Source organism: Bufo bufo, chromosome 3 (genome assembly GCF_905171765.1).
Source record: "Bufo bufo chromosome 3, aBufBuf1.1, whole genome shotgun sequence".
Lineage (NCBI taxonomy): Eukaryota > Metazoa > Chordata > Amphibia > Anura > Bufonidae > Bufo > Bufo bufo.
Window position 1 is genome coordinate 1477281 of NC_053391.1, and position 17638 is coordinate 1494918.

General features: G+C 49.0%; 1 protein-coding gene across 2 annotated transcripts; it reads left to right on the forward strand.

Annotated features, from left to right (window-relative positions):
- The first annotated feature begins 7572 nt into the window (after positions 1 to 7572).
- On the forward strand, positions 7573 to 16360 carry AGPAT3 (1-acylglycerol-3-phosphate O-acyltransferase 3). 2 transcript variants are annotated; one of them, XM_040422750.1, is made up of 9 exons: positions 7573 to 7677; positions 12716 to 12947; positions 13020 to 13189; positions 13577 to 13738; positions 14031 to 14184; positions 14530 to 14632; positions 14745 to 14820; positions 14973 to 15171; positions 15249 to 16360. In XM_040422750.1, exons 2-9 carry the CDS (start codon positions 12770 to 12772, stop codon positions 15335 to 15337), a joined length of 1131 nt encoding a protein of 376 aa, XP_040278684.1. In that variant the 5' UTR covers positions 7573 to 7677; positions 12716 to 12769; the 3' UTR covers positions 15338 to 16360. The 2 variants fall into 2 exon arrangements, with proteins under 2 accessions (XP_040278684.1, XP_040278683.1); XM_040422749.1 differs by having other exon boundaries at positions 7653 to 7761; positions 12714 to 12947.
- The last annotated feature ends 1278 nt before the right edge of the window (positions 16361 to 17638 follow it).

Here is a 17638-nt window from a genome sequence, read left to right on the forward strand (position 1 = left end):
CTTAATTAAGCGGTTCGCATTTTTCTTATCAAAAAGGAAATTTTCCTCTATATTAGAGACTTCCCAATCAGAGTCTGAATATTCGCTCTCAGACGTCGGAGAATCATCAGAGGATGAGGAAATAGGATCACGCTTTCTCTTTTTGACCTTCTGTTTCTGCTTTGTCTTTGTCAGAAAAGACTTAAAGAGGCTCATTAGTCTTCTGGATTCTGCGTCAGACTCGTCTTCACGCTGAGTACAGGAAGCGCAGATATTGGACTGTGAATTCTCAGGTAAGGGCTGAATACAAGAGATGCAGCGGGATTGCTTCTTCCTTGACCTTTTTGATCCAGCAGAAGATCTATGAGAATGGACAGAATCAGCCGCATTACAGTTGTCACAGTAGTCATCTTGATGGTCATCAGGTAGGGGCTGTTCACATGACAGGCAATATCTGTGTCTGTGCTTCTTACACCTTTTTCCCCCTGAACTGGGAAGACTGGACATCTGGAACAGACAAAAAAACATACAATGAGCAATCCAGCAAGGATCTCTGTCAGAAGGGCCACAGCTGACACAATACCTTAATCTAACAGGAGCTCGGCTGCCAGGCACTTATGGCAGCTTGCTCCAGCCTGCATCCACCTTTAAATATTCGAATCTGGCGCCCTGGACGCAGACCGATGACGTCAGCAACTCCTGCGATCTCCCCATTGGCTCCAGTAGCGTGCGCTGAGAGATGACGTCAGACGCTACAGAACCCGGAAGTGCGGCGGTGGCCTGCGATCCTAGGAGAGGCATGCTGACGATCTTAATGCCGGGCGCACTCGCGCGACAATCGGCAGGGCAGCGGCTATCAGACCGCAATGGAGCCCTCCTGCCAGTGCGCACATCATGGATGCGGCATAGTGTCAGCGCCAAGGACACACCCGTGGCAATGCTGGACACTCGGCCTGGAGCCTGGGACACACCCCACGGCATAGGTGACCGATCTTCACCACACCAGACAGGTGGGCAGATTCCTCAGAAATGAGGACATAAAAAAAATACAAGGGGCAGTTGCATTCACCAGACCTTATAGACGCATTGATTGTTTAATTGTCTAATTATTTAAATCTAGGTGGGCGGTCCTATGAACAAAAGAGGTCGACGTTAACCCATTCTGTGCTGCCGAGGACGATAAGGGAAATACAGATATATGAGGTACTGCAGCACGTATATACAGATATATTAGGTACCGCAGTCCGTATATAGATATATGAGGTACTGCAGCCCGTATATACAGATATATGAGGTACTGCAGCACGTATATACAGATATATGAGGTACCGCAGCACGTAGATACAGATATATTAGGTACCGCAGCCCGTATATAGATATATGAGGTACTGCAGCCCGTATATACAGATATATGAGGTACTGCAGCACGTATATACAGATATATATACGGTACCGCAGCCCGTATATACGACGATCTATGAGGTACTGCAGCCCGTATATACAGATATATGAGGTACAGCAGCCCGTATATACAGATATATATACGGTACCGCAGCCCGTATATACAGATATATGAGGTACAGCAGCCTGTATATACAGATATATGAGGTACAGCAGCCCGTATATACAGATATATATATGGTACCGCAGCCCGTATATACAGATATATGAGGTACTGCAGCCCGTATATACAGATATATGAGGTACTGCAGCACGTATATACAGATATATGAGGTACCGCAGCACGTAGATACAGATATATTAGGTACCGCAGCCCGTATATAGATATATGAGGTACTGCAGCCCGTATATACAGATATATGAGGTACCGCAGGCCGTATATACAGATATATGAGGTACAGCAGCCGTATATACAGATATATGAGGTACTGCAGCCCGTATATACAGATATATGAGGTACAGCAGCCCGTATATACAGATATATATACGGTACCGCAGCCCGTATATACAGATATATGAGGTACAGCAGCCTGTATATACAGATATATGAGGTACAGCAGCCCGTATATACAGATATATATATGGTACCGCAGCCCGTATATACAGATATATGAGGTACTGCAGCCAGTATATACAGATATATGAGGTACTGCAGCCCGTATATACAGATATATTAGGTACCGCAGCCCGTATATACAGATATATGAGGTACTGCAGCCCGTATATACAGATATATGAGGTACCGCAGGCAGTATATACAGATATATGAGGTACCGCACCCCGTATATACAGATATATGAGGTACCGCACCCCGTATATACAGATATATGAGGTACAGCAGCCCGTATATACAGATATATGAGGTACTGCAGCCCGTATATACAGATATATGAGGTACCGCAGGCAGTATATACAGATATATGAGGTACCGCAGGCAGTATATACAGATATATGAGGTACCGCAGGCAGTATATACAGATATATGAGGTACCGCACCCCGTATATACAGATATATGAGGTACTGCAGCCCGTATATACAGATATATGAGGTACAGCAGCCCGTATATACAGATATATGAGGTACTGCACCCCGTATATACAGATATATGAGGTACAGCAGCCCGTATATACAGATATATATACGGTACCGCAGGCCACATACACAGATATATGAGGTACCGCAGCCTGTATATACAGATATATGAGGTACCGCAGCCCGTATATACAGATATATGAGGTACTGCACCCCGTATATACAGATATATGAGGTACTGCAGCCCGTATATACAGATATATGAGGTACCGCAGCCCGTATATACAGATATATGAGGTACCGCAGCCCGTATATACAGATATATGAGGTACCGCAGCCCGTATATACAGATATAGAGGTACCGCAGCCGTATATACAGATATATGAGGTACGCAGCTCGTATATACAGATATATGAGGTACAGCAGCCGTATATAACAGATTTATGAGGTACTGCAGCACGTATATACAGATATATGAGGTACCGCAGGCCGTATATACAGATATATGAGGTACCGCAGGCCAGTATATACAGATATATGAGGTACCGCACCCCGTATATACAGATATATGAGGTACTGCAGCCCGTATATACTCAGGATATATGAGGTACAGCAGCGGCGTATATACAGATATATGAGGTACTGCAGCCCGTATATACAGATATATGAGGGTACAGCAGCCGTATATACAGATATATGAGGTACAGCAGCCCGTATATACAGATATATGAGGTACTGCAGCCCGTATATAGATATATGAGGTACTGCAGCACATATATACAGATATATGAGGTACTGCAGCCCGTATATACAGATATATGAGGTACAGCAGCCCGTATATACAGATATATGAGGTACCGCAGCACGTATATACAGATATATGAGGTACTGCAGCCAGTATATACAGATATATGAGGTACTGCACCCCGTATATACAGATATATATACGGTACAGCAGGCAGTATATACAGATATATGAGGTACCGCAGCCCGTATATACAGATATATGAGGTACTGCAGGCAGTATATACAGATATATGAGGTACCGCAGCACGTATATACAGATATATGAGGTACTGCAGCACGTATATACAGATATATGAGGTACTGCAGCCAGTATATACAGATATATGAGGTACAGCAGCCCGTATATAGATATATGAGGTACTGCAGCACATATATACAGATATATGAGGTACTGCAGCCCGTATATACAGATATATGAGGTACAGCAGCCCGTATATACAGATATATGAGGTACCGCACCCCGTATATACAGATATATGAGGTACCGCAGCCCGTATATACAGATATATGAGGTACTGCAGCCCGTATATACAGATATATGAGGTACCGCAGCCCGTATATACAGATATATGAGGTACAGCAGCCCGTATATACAGATATATGAGGTACAGCAGCCCGTATATACAGATATATGAGGTACAGCAGCCCGTATATACAGATATATGAGGTACAGCAGCCCGTATATACAGATATATGAGGTACTGCAGCCCGTATATACAGATATATGAGGTACAGCAGCCCGTATATACAGATATATGAGGTACAGCAGCCCGTATATACAGATATATGAGGTACCGCACCCCGTATATACAGATATATGAGGTACCGCAGCCCGTATATACAGATATATATACGGTACAGCAGCCCGTATATACAGATATATGAGGTACCGCAGGCAGTATATACAGATATATGAGGTACCGCACCCCGTATATACAGATATATGAGGTACTGCAGCCCGTATATACAGATATATGAGGTACCGCACCCCGTATATACAGATATATGAGGTACTGCAGCCCGTATATACAGATATATGAGGTACTGCAGCCCGTATATACAGATATATGAGGTACTGCAGCCCGTATATACAGATATATGAGGTACTGCAGCCCGTATATACAGATATATGAGGTACCGCAGGCAGTATATACAGATATATGAGGTACCGCACCCCGTATATACAGATATATGAGGTACTGCAGCCCGTATATACAGATATATGAGGTACTGCAGCACATATATACAGATATATGAGGTACTGCAGCCCGTATATACAGATATATGAGGTACAGCAGCCCGTATATACAGATATATGAGGTACTGCACCCCGTATATACAGATATATGAGGTACTGCAGCACATATATACAGATATATGAGGTACTGCAGCCCGTATATACAGATATATGAGGTACCGCAGCCCGTATATACAGATATATGAGGTACAGCAGCCCGTATATACAAATATATGAGGTACTGCAGCCCGTATATACAGATATCTGAGGTACCGCAGCCTGTATATACAGATATATGAGGTACAGCAGCCCGTATATACAGATATATGAGGTACTGCAGCCCGTATATACAGATATATGAGGTACTGCAGCCCGTATATACAGATATATGAGGTACCGCACCCCGTATATACAGATATATGAGGTACTGCAGCCCGTATATACAGATATATGAGGTACTGCAGCCCGTATATACAGATATATGAGGTACTGCAGCCCGTATATAGATATATGAGGTACTGCAGCACATATATACAGATATATGAGGTACTGCAGCACGTATATACAGATATATGAGGTACCGCACCCCGTATATACAGATATATGAGGTACTGCAGCCCGTATATAGATATATGAGGTACTGCAGCCCGTATATACAGATATATGAGGTACTGCAGCCCGTATATAGATATATGAGGTACCGCAGCACGTATATACAGATATATGAGGTACTGCAGCCCGTATATACAGATATATGAGGTACTGCAGCCCGTATATACAGATATATATACGGTACAGCAGGCAGTATATACAGATATATGAGGTACCGCAGCACGTATATACAGATATATGAGGTACTGCAGCCCGTATATACAGATATATGAGGTACTGCAGCCTGTATATACAGATATATGAGGTACAGCAGCCCGTATATAGATATATGAGGTACTGCAGCACATATATACAGATATATGAGGTACTGCAGCCCGTATATAGATATATGAGGTACAGCAGCCCGTATATACAGATATATGAGGTACCGCACCCCGTATATACAGATATATGAGGTACCGCAGCCCGTATATACAGATATATGAGGTACCGCAGCCCGTATATACAGATATATGAGGTACCGCAGCCCGTATATACAGATATATGAGGTACCGCAGCCCGTATATACAGATATATGAGGTACAGCAGCCCGTATATACAGATATATGAGGTACAGCAGCCCGTATATACAGATATATGAGGTACAGCAGCCCGTATATACAGATATATGAGGTACTGCAGCCCGTATATACAGATATATGAGGTACAGCAGCCCGTATATACAGATATATGAGGTACAGCAGCCCGTATATACAGATATATGAGGTACCGCACCCCGTATATACAGATATATGAGGTACCGCAGCCCGTATATACAGATATATATACGGTACAGCAGGCAGTATATACAGATATATGAGGTACCGCAGGCAGTATATACAGATATATGAGGTACCGCACCCCGTATATACAGATATATGAGGTACTGCAGCCCGTATATACAGATATATGAGGTACTGCAGCCCGTATATAGATATATGAGGTACTGCAGCCCGTATATACAGATATATGAGGTACTGCAGCCCGTATATACAGATATATGAGGTACCGCACCCCGTATATACAGATATATGAGGTACAGCAGCCCGTATATACAGATATATGAGGTACCGCAGCCAGTATATACAGATATATGAGGTACCGCACCCCGTATATACAGATATATGAGGTACAGCAGCCCGTATATACAGATATTTGAGGTACTGCAGCACATATATACAGATATATGAGGTACTGCAGCCCGTATATACAGATATATGTGGTACAGCAGCCCGTATATACAAATATATGAGGTACTGCACCCCGTATATACAGATATCTGAGGTACCGCAGCACATATATACAGATATATGAGGTACTGCAGCCCGTATATACAGATATATTAGGTACCGCAGCCCGTATATACAGATATATGAGGTACAGCAGCCCGTATATACAAATATATGAGGTACTGCAGCCCGTATATACAGATAACTGAGGTACCGCAGCCTGTATATACAGATATATGAGGTACAGCAGCCCGTATATACAGATATATGAGGTACTGCAGCCCGTATATACAGATATATGAGGTACCGCAGCCCGTATATACAGATATATGAGGTACCGCACCCCGTATATACAGATATATGAGGTACCGCACCCCGTATATACAGATATATGAGGTACTGCAGCCCGTATATACAGATATATGAGGTACTGCAGCCCGTATATAGATATATGAGGTACTGCAGCACATATATACAGATATATGAGGTACTGCAGCCCGTATATACAGATATATGAGGTACCGCACCCCGTATATACAGATATATGAGGTACTGCAGCCCGTATATAGATATAAGAGGTACTGCAGCCCGTATATACAGATATATGAGGTACTGCAGCCCGTATATAGATATATGAGGTACTGCAGCACATATATACAGATATATGAGGTACTGCAGCACATATATACAGATATATGAGGTACTGCAGCCCGTATATACAGATATATGAGGTACAGCAGCCCGTATATACAGATATATGAGGTACCGCAGCCCGTATATACAGATATATGAGGTACTGCAGCCCGTATATACAGATATATGAGGTACTGCAGCCCGTATATACAGATATATGAGGTACCGCAGCCCGTATATACAGATATATGAGGTATATACAGATATATATACGGTACCGCAGGCCACATACACAGATAGATACCCTCAATCTGTACTCGGTCACGCTGACCTCTAGCGGCTTATCACAGACATGCGCAGTCACAGCGGCCGGCAACCAATCAGCGTCAGCTTCCACTGATAGACAGATTTCCCGCCCCGACTGTCAGATTAAAGAGTGGGTGTGGCCAAACCGCAACTGAGGGCACGTGACGGGGCGTGGACTACAGCTTCTGATCTTCTTGGAGCGCCGCTGGGAGTTGGGAGGAGCTTATGTCATGTTGCTGATTGGACAGTTTTCCACGTGGATGTGCGCTTCCGGTTCAGGCCGGCATCTGTGGGCGGTCACACCAGGGTCAGCTGCGGCATTTGGATCCGGCACGGGGAGGTGAGAGACTGTCTTACCGGGGTGGGGAAGCCCAGGGCACGAGGCGGTATGAGTGTGTGACCAGAACCAGAGGGGGTACACCTGAGCTAGGTGACCAGAGGAGGAGGACTGTGGGGGTACACCTGAGGTAGGTGACCAGAGGAGGACTGTGGGGGTACACCTGAGGTAGGTGACCAGAGGAGGAGGACTGTGGGGGTACACCTGAGGTAGGTGACCAGAGGAGGAGGACTGTGGGGGTACACCTGAGGTAGGTGACCAGAGGTGGAGGACTGTGGGGGTACACCTGAGGTAGGTGACCAGAGGTGGAGGACTGTGGGGGTACACCTGAGGTAGGTGACCAGAGGTGGAGGACTGTGGGGGTACACCTGAGGTAGGTGACCAGAGGTGGAGGACTGTGGGGGTACACCTGAGGTAGGTGACCAGAGGAGGACTGTGGGGGTACACCTGAGGTAGGTGACCAGAGGAGGAGGACTGTGGGGGTACACCTGAGGTAGGTGACCAGAGGAGGAGGACTGTGGGGGTACACCTGAGGTGAGGAGGACTGTGGGGGTACACCTGAGGTAGGTGACCAGAGGAGGACTGTGGGGGTACACCTGAGGTAGGTGACCAGAGGAGGACGACTGTGGGGGTACGCCTGAGGTAGGTGACCAGAGGAGGAGGACTGTGGGGGTACGCCTGAGGTAGGTGACCAGAGGAGGAGGACTGTGGGGGTACGCCTGGGGTAGGTGACCAGAGGAGGAGGACTGTGGGGGTACACCTGGGGTAGGTGACCAGAGGAGGAGGACTGTGGGGGTACACCTGAGGTAGGTGACCAGAGGAGGACTGTGGGGGTACGCCTGAGGTAGGTGACCAGAGGAGGACTGTGGGGGTACGCCTGAGGTAGGTGACCAGAGGAGGAGGACTGTGGGGGTACGCCTTGATCTGATAACAAGCTTTATCAGGATGTAACTCAGGATCAGTACAGGATAAGTAATGTATGTACACAGTGACTGCACCAGCAGAATAGTGAGTGCAGCTCTGGAGTATAATACAGGATGTAACTCAGGACCAGTAGAGGATAAGTAATGTATGTACACAGTGACTGCACCAGCAGAATAGTGAGTGCAGCTCTGGAGTATAATACAGGATGTAACTCAGGATCAGTACAGGATAAGTAATGTATGTACACAGTGACTGCACCAGCAGAATAGTGAGTGCAGCTCTGGAGTATAATACAGGATGTAACTCAGGATCAGTACAGGATAAGTAATGGATGTACACAGTGACTGCACCAGCAGAATAGTGAGTGCAGCTCTGGAGTATAATACAGGATGTAACTCAGGATCAGTACAGGATAAGTAATGTATGTACACAGTGACTGCACCAGCAGAATAGTGAGTGCAGCTCTGGAGTATAATACAGGATGTAACTCAGGATCAGTACAGGATAAGTAATGTATGTACACAGTGACTGCACCAGCAGAATAGTGAGTGCAGCTCTGGAGTATAATACAGGATGTAACTCAGGATCAGTACAGGATAAGTAATGGATGTACACAGTGACTGCACCAGCAGAAAGTGAGTGCAGCTCTGGAGTATAATACAGGATGTAACTCAGGATCAGTACAGGATAAGTAATGGATGTACACAGTGACTGCACCAGCAGAATAGTGAGTGCAGCTCTGGAGTATAATACAGGATGTAACTCAGGATCAGTACAGGATAAGTAATGGATGTACACAGTGACTGCACCAGCAGAATAGTGAGTGCAGCTCTGGAGTATAATACAGGATGTAACTCAGGATCAGTACAGGATAAGTAATGTATGTACACAGTGACTGCACCAGCAGAATAGCGAGTGCAGCTCTGGAGTATAATACAGGATGTAACTCAGGATCAGTACAGGATAAGTAATGTATGTACACAGTGACTGCACCAGCAGAATAGTGAGTGCAGCTCTGGAGTATAATACAGGATGTAACTCAGGATCAGTACAGGAGAAGTAATGTATGTACACAGTGACTGCACCAGCAGAATAGCGAGTGCAGCTCTGGAGTATAATACAGGATGTAACTCAGGATCAGTACAGGATAAGTAATGTATGTACACAGTGACTGCACCAGCAGAATAGTGAGTGCAGCTCTGGAGTATAATACAGGATGTAACTCAGGATCAGTACAGGATAAGTAATGTATGTACACAGTGACTGCACCAGCAGAATAGCGAGTGCAGCTGTGTACATTGTTCTGGGTTTGCTGTGGTTTTAGTGATGAGGAGCCCGGAGCGCATTGGATGGGCCTCAGGGGCCCCTGCTCATTGCTCTTGTAAGTTTTTGTTGGCACTTCTGATCCCTGTTGATGAAGTTTGCGGTGCTGGGTATCTTCAGTCATGTCCGATGCTTGTAGGGCTGACTGCTCCAGACCAGATCCTTGCCCTCAGAACCTGACCGGAAGGCTTGAGATTTGGGGAGAAGATTGATTGGTGGTCCTTTTTGCGGTGGGGCAGTGAGAAGCTGCCTTGACTACTGCTGAGGTTTTACCAGCTAGAACTGTCCGTGTTAGATGATTGTTGCTCAGTTTATTCCCTCCTCCCCGCCCCAGTAGATCGAAGGAGAAGCTGAGGGCCCGTGCCCGCTGCTGTCTGAACCGCCCTTCCAGCTGTGCTTCAAAAAGAGCTCCAGTCCATGCCAACGACCCTGCCGCTTCCTAGGCCGGATAGTGCATGCGAGGGGTCGACACCGCGTGGCAAGGTGGGGTGTGCGAGGGGTCGACACCGCGTGGCACGGTGGGGTGTGCGAGGGGTCGACACCGCGTGGCACGGTGGGGTGTGCGAGGGGTCGACACCGCGTGGCACGGCTTGTGGGGTGTGCGAGGGGTCGACACCGCGTGGCACGGCTTGTGGGGGTGTGCGAGGGGTCGACACCGCGTGGCACGGCTTGTGGGGGTGTGCGAGGGGTCGACACCGCGTGGCACGGCTTGTGGGGTGTGCGAGGGGTCGACACCGCGTGGCACGGCTTGTGGGGTGTGCGAGGGGGTCGACACCGCGTGGCACGGCTTGTGGGGTGTGCGAGGGGTCGACACCGCGTGGCACGGCTTGTGGGGTGTGCGAGGGGTCGACACCGCGTGGCACGGCTTGTGGGGTGTGCGAGGGGGTCGACACCGCGTGGCACGGCTTGTGGGGTGTGCGAGGGGTCGACACCGCGTGGCACGGCTTGTGGGGTGTGCGAGGGGTCGACACCGCGTGGCACGGCTTGTGGGGTGTGCGAGGGGTCGACACCGCGTGGCACGGCTTGTGGGGTGTGCGAGGGGTCGACACCGCGTGGCACGGCATGTGGGGTGTGCGAGGGGTCGACACCGCGTGGCACGGCTTGTGGGGTGTGCGAGGGGTCGACACCGCGTGGCACGGCTTGTGGGGTGTGCGAGGGGTCGACACCGCGTGGCACGGCTTGTGGGGTGTGCGAGGGGTCGACACCGCGTGGCACGGATTTTGTGATGTGCGTGCGAGGGGTCGACACCGCGTGGCACGGCTTTTGTGATGTGCGTGCGAGGGGTCGACACCGCGTGGCCCGGCTTTTGTGATGTGCGTGCGAGGGGTCGACACCGCGTGGCCCGGCTCTTGTGATGTGCGTGCGAGGGGTCGACACCGCGTGGCCCGGCTCTTGTGATGTGCGTGCGAGGGGTCGACACCGCGTGGCCCGGCTCTTGTGATGTGCGTGCGGTCTGTGCTCAGTAATCTGATTATAGGATTTCTGTCCTCCTCCGTACTTGCTTTGTTTTCGGTCTCGTTTCCCTTTTGGATTTTCCTGTTTTTTATCAGTTTCACTTCTTTCGTCGTCACGTTGCTTGTCGTACGGGGGGGGAGGGTCAGAATGTGGGGGCCTCCTGCCGGGCCGGGTTCCTGCTGACCCTGCAGATCTGTCCATCACAGACTTAATCCTAGGGGATTGGCCGGCTTTAGTCAGAGACTCACCGGTCACGTCTCTGCACTGGATCCCGGAGAAGAAGAATCTGCAGGCTATCCACCCCCCAAAAGGACTCCCCTGTCAGACATATAACTGGTGTGAGGAAGACCCCTCCTTGGGGTTGAGAGGACCCTCTATTGGTTGTTGTCCGCCTGCAGGGGATGGGAAGGTCGGAGACCTGAAATAACCCTCGGCCTGTGAGGATTAGAGCCGTCATCTAATGGAGTGTCGCTGCTTCCATCTTGGGGTTCATAGTGAGCAGTTGGTCTGACACCTCATTATACCGTGGGTCACCTCTGGACTTTGTCTCCAAGATATTTATCTCTGTTCACAATGTTGGCAAACCAATCGGCGGTGTGCCTGTTCTCCGGGGTGTGCGCCACCTTGTTTGCCCTGGCCTTGGTGTACTATCTGTACTGGTGAGTGCAGCCGTCTGTGTGTAGTACATGGTAGTGTTCCCTTCCCCCCCCGGTCACCCTCAGCCTGTCCTCACTGACCCACGTGTACTCCTTACCTCCTGTGTCTCCTGCTCTGAAACCTCAGCGCCTCCGCAGTGACCCTTGGCCTCTGTTGTGGGTCCTGTCGTCCCTGAGCAGTGCTTGTGTTCTACCACGTTCCGGCTGACGGTCAGGCGGTGTGCTTTGTTCAGGTCCACGTTGCAGTCCAGCATTCCCCAGGGTTCAGATGTACTAGCACGTCAGCCGTCCCTGCTGGATGAGGGTAGTCCAGGATGGATATTGCCGCAGAGCAGGCCATGATGAGATTGCCTCCTGCATCTGACAGTGTTCTGGTGTTTTCTGCTCACGGGTGGGGGGGCATTGTGACTGAACCGCTCTTCACGTTTTAGGTGTCCCCAGCCAATGCTAATGGAGCAGCTCCTGCCGAGATCAGCATTCCTGCAGGGGAACCTTAAAGTGAATGTGTATACGGCAGGATGTAGGTGCACGTGCTGGTTACCTTCTTTTTTCGTAGATGTTTTTGGGAATATAATCTAGTGTGAGAATTGTGGGGGGCTGGGTGATTGTACGCAGGGCCTCGGACACGTCAGGCTGTGCTCGCACCCAGCTATACGCTCTCATTGTCTCTCGTTTCTCCTTAGGACGGTGGCTTTGAGTGAGGGTCCGTGTAAACGGCACTGAATGCTGGCTCCACAATGGGGGTTTGGGGGTTCCTGAAGACGCAGTTTGTGGTTCACCTGCTAATTGGCTTTGTCTTTGTGGTAAGCGGCCTGCTCATCAATTTCCTGCAGCTATGTACCCTCCCGCTCTGGAGTTACAACAAGCAGCTGTACCGAAGGATCAACTGCCGCCTGTCCTACTCACTGTGGAGTCGTAAGTACCCTTCTGCGGTGTGCAGGGGCCTGGTACGGGCGTCCTGGCTAATCTCTACTGTCTCTTTCTCAGAGTTGGTCATGCTGCTCGAGTGGTGGTCCGGCACGCAGTGCACCCTTTTCACTGACCAGCAGACACTGGATCACCTTGGGAAGGAACACGTCATCATCATCCTCAATCACAACTTTGAGATCGACTTCCTGTGCGGCTGGACCATGTGTGAACGCTTTGGAGTCTTGGGGGTGAGTACTGTGATGGTGACGGGAGTCCTAAGCTGTGTGTGAGACATTGGTCTTGAATGACTAGATGACCTGCGTGAGACTTTCCCGTTGTATCGAGCTCTGATGACCAGAAGGCTGGGGGTCCCACCAGATATATAACCAGTCCCCTTACCATGCAGACATGACGTGCCCATCTATATGGTATCAGACACAACATCCAGAGACCACCAGTCTTTACCCAGGAGGACATATGGGTTGTCAGAGAAGTCCAGGAGTCATGCTAGTATTAACATTTTAACCCCTCCAGCAGTCGGCTAGTATTAATGGCATCAGTAAGACATGTAATAGGGTGTCTCTCGGAGGCTTCCATCATCTGCTCTCTTTCCTTCTTACGCTTTACATCACAAGAGCTCGAAAGTTCTTGCAAAGAAGGAGCTGTTGATGGTCCCGCTGATCGGTTGGACGTGGTATTTTCTGGAAATTGTCTTCTGTAAACGCAAGTGGGAAGAAGATCGTGACACCGTTATCCATGGACTGCATAGCTTGCGGGACTACCCGGAGTACATGTGGGTAAGTGCACATATCTGGGTGGCTGTTGAAGCCTGTTGTCATGGCGGCTGTCCTCCCGGGGTGTCTGTGCTGGGCAGCAGTCATTGGTTTTGGAAGAAATGATGCTGAAGTGAAATGCTGAGGGTTGTGGTTGGAGGGCGGCCGGTTATCTCCAGCCTTGCTTGGTTGCACACGTCCTGAGATTATCTCACAGGACCTTTGTCTCCTCGCTTACTATCTACGATGCGACCTTTCCCCTGACTCTGCTCATCCATGGCGGGCGGCTGCCTCACGGTTTTCTTTTCCCTCCTAGTTTCTGCTGTACTGTGAAGGGACGAGATTCACGGAGACCAAGCATAAGATCAGCATGGAAGTGGCCGATAAAAAGGGACTGGCTCGGCTGAAATATCACCTCCTGCCACGAACCAAAGGCTTTACCACCGCGGTCCAGTGCCTCCGAGGGACAGGTGATTATCTCCTCATGGGCCTGTCAATGGGCGGCTCCACATCTCAGCACCTTTTTAAAGGTGAGGTTAGATTTGGAGGGAAATCAAGCTCCAGGCCATCAGATAAGGACATTCATACTGATGGGGTCAGATCCTCCCGATGCACTAGTGAAAGCCGCGTTCAGTCTCCCAGATAGCCCTTGTCAGACAGCAGCTAAATGGTTAATGCATATCTGGGGCGTAAAGAGCGCTGGCTGCCACAATGCCCTACACAATCCATGTTATTAGGTGGAGCTGGGCCCACACATCAGTATGTTCTTCAATAGCTGGTCCATCTTGTGCCTCCATATTCATGTCTTCCTGCAGTCTCTGCCGTGTACGACGTGACCCTGAACTTCCGTGGGAACAAGAATCCATCTTTATTGGGAATATTATATGGGAAGAAATATGAGGCGGACATGTGTGTGAGGTGAGCTTCCTCTGTGATCTCCACATTATGGAGGACAGCTGGGACTTCTTCTCCAGACCAGCATTGTCCTCTCCCATTCATGATTCTCTCTGACTTTTCTTCATCCTGTCAGGCGTTTCCCCCTGGACGAGATCCCACATGACGAGCAGGAGGCTGCGGCCTGGCTGCACAAACTCTACCAAGAGAAGGTAATGTGACCCCAGGCAGGGATAGGGGTGGGTTATGACGTGTCTAGAATTGCGGTTTATAGGACCTCTGCTTTCTGTCATGGGTCGTAGGTCTCGGCGGAGATGATGGTTGTGTGTGTGAGCAGGTTTCTCATGCTTAGTTTGCTTTTCAGGATGCTTTACAGGAGCGGTACATCCAGGAGGGCACCTTTCCTGGGGATCAGATTGTGCCCAGCCGTCGACCATGGACCCTGCTAAACTTCCTGTTCTGGGCCACCCTTCTCCTCTCACCACTCATCTCATTTGCAATTGGCATCTTTGCCAGTGGCTCGCCCCTGCTCATCCTGGCGTTCATGGGCTTTATGTGGACAGGTAGGTGTCCTTCAGCTTCCCATTGTCTCCCCAGTGCTCGCTCTTCTTCTTCTGATGACCGTGTTTCTTCCTCTTAGCCTCGTTCGCTGTGCGACGTCTGATCGGTGTGACTGAGATTGAGCGAGGCTCCAGTTATGGGAACAGCGCTGTGAAGAAGACAGATTAGCTGCCGGCGGCATGATTCTGAGGCAGTCTGGACTTTATCTTGCTTTCTATTTCGTACTAACATGAACTGAGGGGGAGGACCTGCCTTTCGGGACTGGTGCTGAGAGCCAGTAGGAATCTGCCATTTCATAGGCGCAAAAAAAAAAAGCTGCGTCCTGCTTCCCTGTGACACCAGAGGCTCTGGCCTCTGCTCCCCTCTTCTGGGTCCTCATTCTGCCCGCTTTGCCCCATGCCTCTCGTCCTTCTCACCATCACCTTCGGGCCCTTTTTCAATAGTATTACTGGCTGTTCTCCTCTCTGCCCGTAGTGCCCCGCTAGGATTGTGAGCTTCTCGGCCATCACCACATCAATGAGCTCTCGTCACTGGGCAAGACTGAGCCGCTCCCAGTGTGAGGCTTGAGTGACTTGATCCCATTCCTTTGCTGTGGAGAGCAGCAGCTCTGTGGCCTGTGTGCACGCCCGCTACACCCGCACATTGCTCCGCACACAGCAGCTACTGTGAATGTATTGTCCTGTACAAATCCCTCCGCTATTTTTGAAATAATCATTGGACTCAGGTTATGGCTCTGAAGAGGAGGATCCTGTGCATCCCGACACCCCGGCCCCTGAAAACTCTAATCTTCCTTCTGCCTCCAGATTCTGCAGCGCGTTTCATGAGGGGTCCGTGTCATATCACATGGCTGCCTCTACCAGGAATTAGCCGTTTAGATTTTAACATGTCAGTAGCATGTTCTAACCTGACAGAGGCAGCTTCACATAATATCATGTATGAGTTTATCAGATGTATCATCACCCCGTAGGGAGGAGGTAATGTAGGGCTAATCCTATGTGCGTAAGCGTCTGTCCCCGGAGAACAGAGCGGTGAAGAGGTGTAGTACCTGTTCTTCAGGGGCCACACGCACAAGACTAACATCTGTGTGTCATATGTGAGAACACTGTAGTGATGCTTCCATGTTGCTGCCTGTCTGATCCCCCTCCCTCCCTGTAAAGAAAAGCTAGGAGTAAAATAAAGAGATGAAACATACGATGACCCCTCGGGATTAATCTTCTGGATGGGATGTGAAGGAGAGTACGCCTGTGCCGGACGTCTACATGTACAGCGCTGCCCATAAGTATTCATACCCCGGGCAAATTTTGACTTAGTTACTTTTATTCAACCAGCAAGTAATATTTTGACGGGAAATGACATCGGTGTCTCCCAAAAGATAATAAGACGATGTACAAGGAGGCATTATTGTGGGGAAAAAAAAAATTCTCAGCTTTTATTTACATTCGAGCAAAAAGTTTCCAGTCCACAACTATTCCTACCCTTCTCAATAAGAAAAGCCTTTATTGGCTGTTACGGCGATCAGACGCTTCCTATAATTGCAGACGAGCTTTTTGCAGGTCTCCAAAACGTTAATGTTGTCTGCCAACCATGTCTTCACCACTTTTGCTGTGTGTTTTGGGTCATTGTCATGGTGAAATGTCCACCGGTGCCCAAGGCCACGTTTCTCTGCAGACGGCCGGATGTTGTCGGTGAGAAGCCTCATGTATTGCTCTTTTTTCATGGGGCCGTTTACTGTGATTTGGTTCCCTGGTCCATTGGCTGAAAAACTCCCCCAAAGCATTAGGTTCCCCCCACCATGTTTGACAGTGGGGATGGTGTTCTTTGGGTTGAAGGCTTCTCCTTTTTTACGCCAAATTAAGGAAACATAATTGTGACCAAACAATTCAATTTTAGTTTCATCGGACCGTAACACAGAAGACCAGAAGTCTTCTTCTTTGTCCAGATGAGCTTTTGCAAAAGCCAAGCGAGCTTTTGCGTGCCTTATATGTAGAAGTGGAACCCAGCAGTGTCCGTTGGATTGTCTGCCCTGAGACATTGCCACCAGCAGAGCCCAGATTCACCAGGACGGCCTTGGTGGTGGTGATCCTTGGATTCTAACTATCCTCCTGGCAGCACAGGTGTCACTTTTGGCTTCTGACCACGTCCTCTGAGATTTTCCACAGTGCGGACCATCTAGTATTTTTTAATAATACTTTGCACTGTAGCCACTGGAACTTGAAAACCATTTAGGCCCCTTTCACACGGGCGAGTATTCCGCGCGGATGCGATGCTTGAGTTGAACGCATTGCACCCGCACTGAATACCGACCCATTCATTTCTAAGGGGCTGTTCACATGAGCGGTGATTTTCACGCATCACTTGTGCGTTGCGTGAAAATCACAGCATGCTCTATATTCTGCGTTTTTCACGCAACGCAGGCCCCATAGAAGTGAATGGGGTTGCGTGAAAATCGCAAACAAGTGCGGATGCGGT

Bases quoted from the DNA above. Each gene is read 5' to 3' on its own strand.
- AGPAT3 (XM_040422750.1), top strand. From the start codon at position 12,770: ATGGGGGTTTGGGGGTTCCTGAAGACGCAGTTTGTGGTTCACCTGCTA. The intron at 14,185-14,529 runs GTGATTATCTCC...GTCTTCCTGCAG, and splicing joins CCAGTGCCTCCGAGGGACAG to TCTCTGCCGTGTACGACGTG. The intron at 15,172-15,248 runs GTAGGTGTCCTT...TCTTCCTCTTAG, and splicing joins CATGGGCTTTATGTGGACAG to CCTCGTTCGCTGTGCGACGT.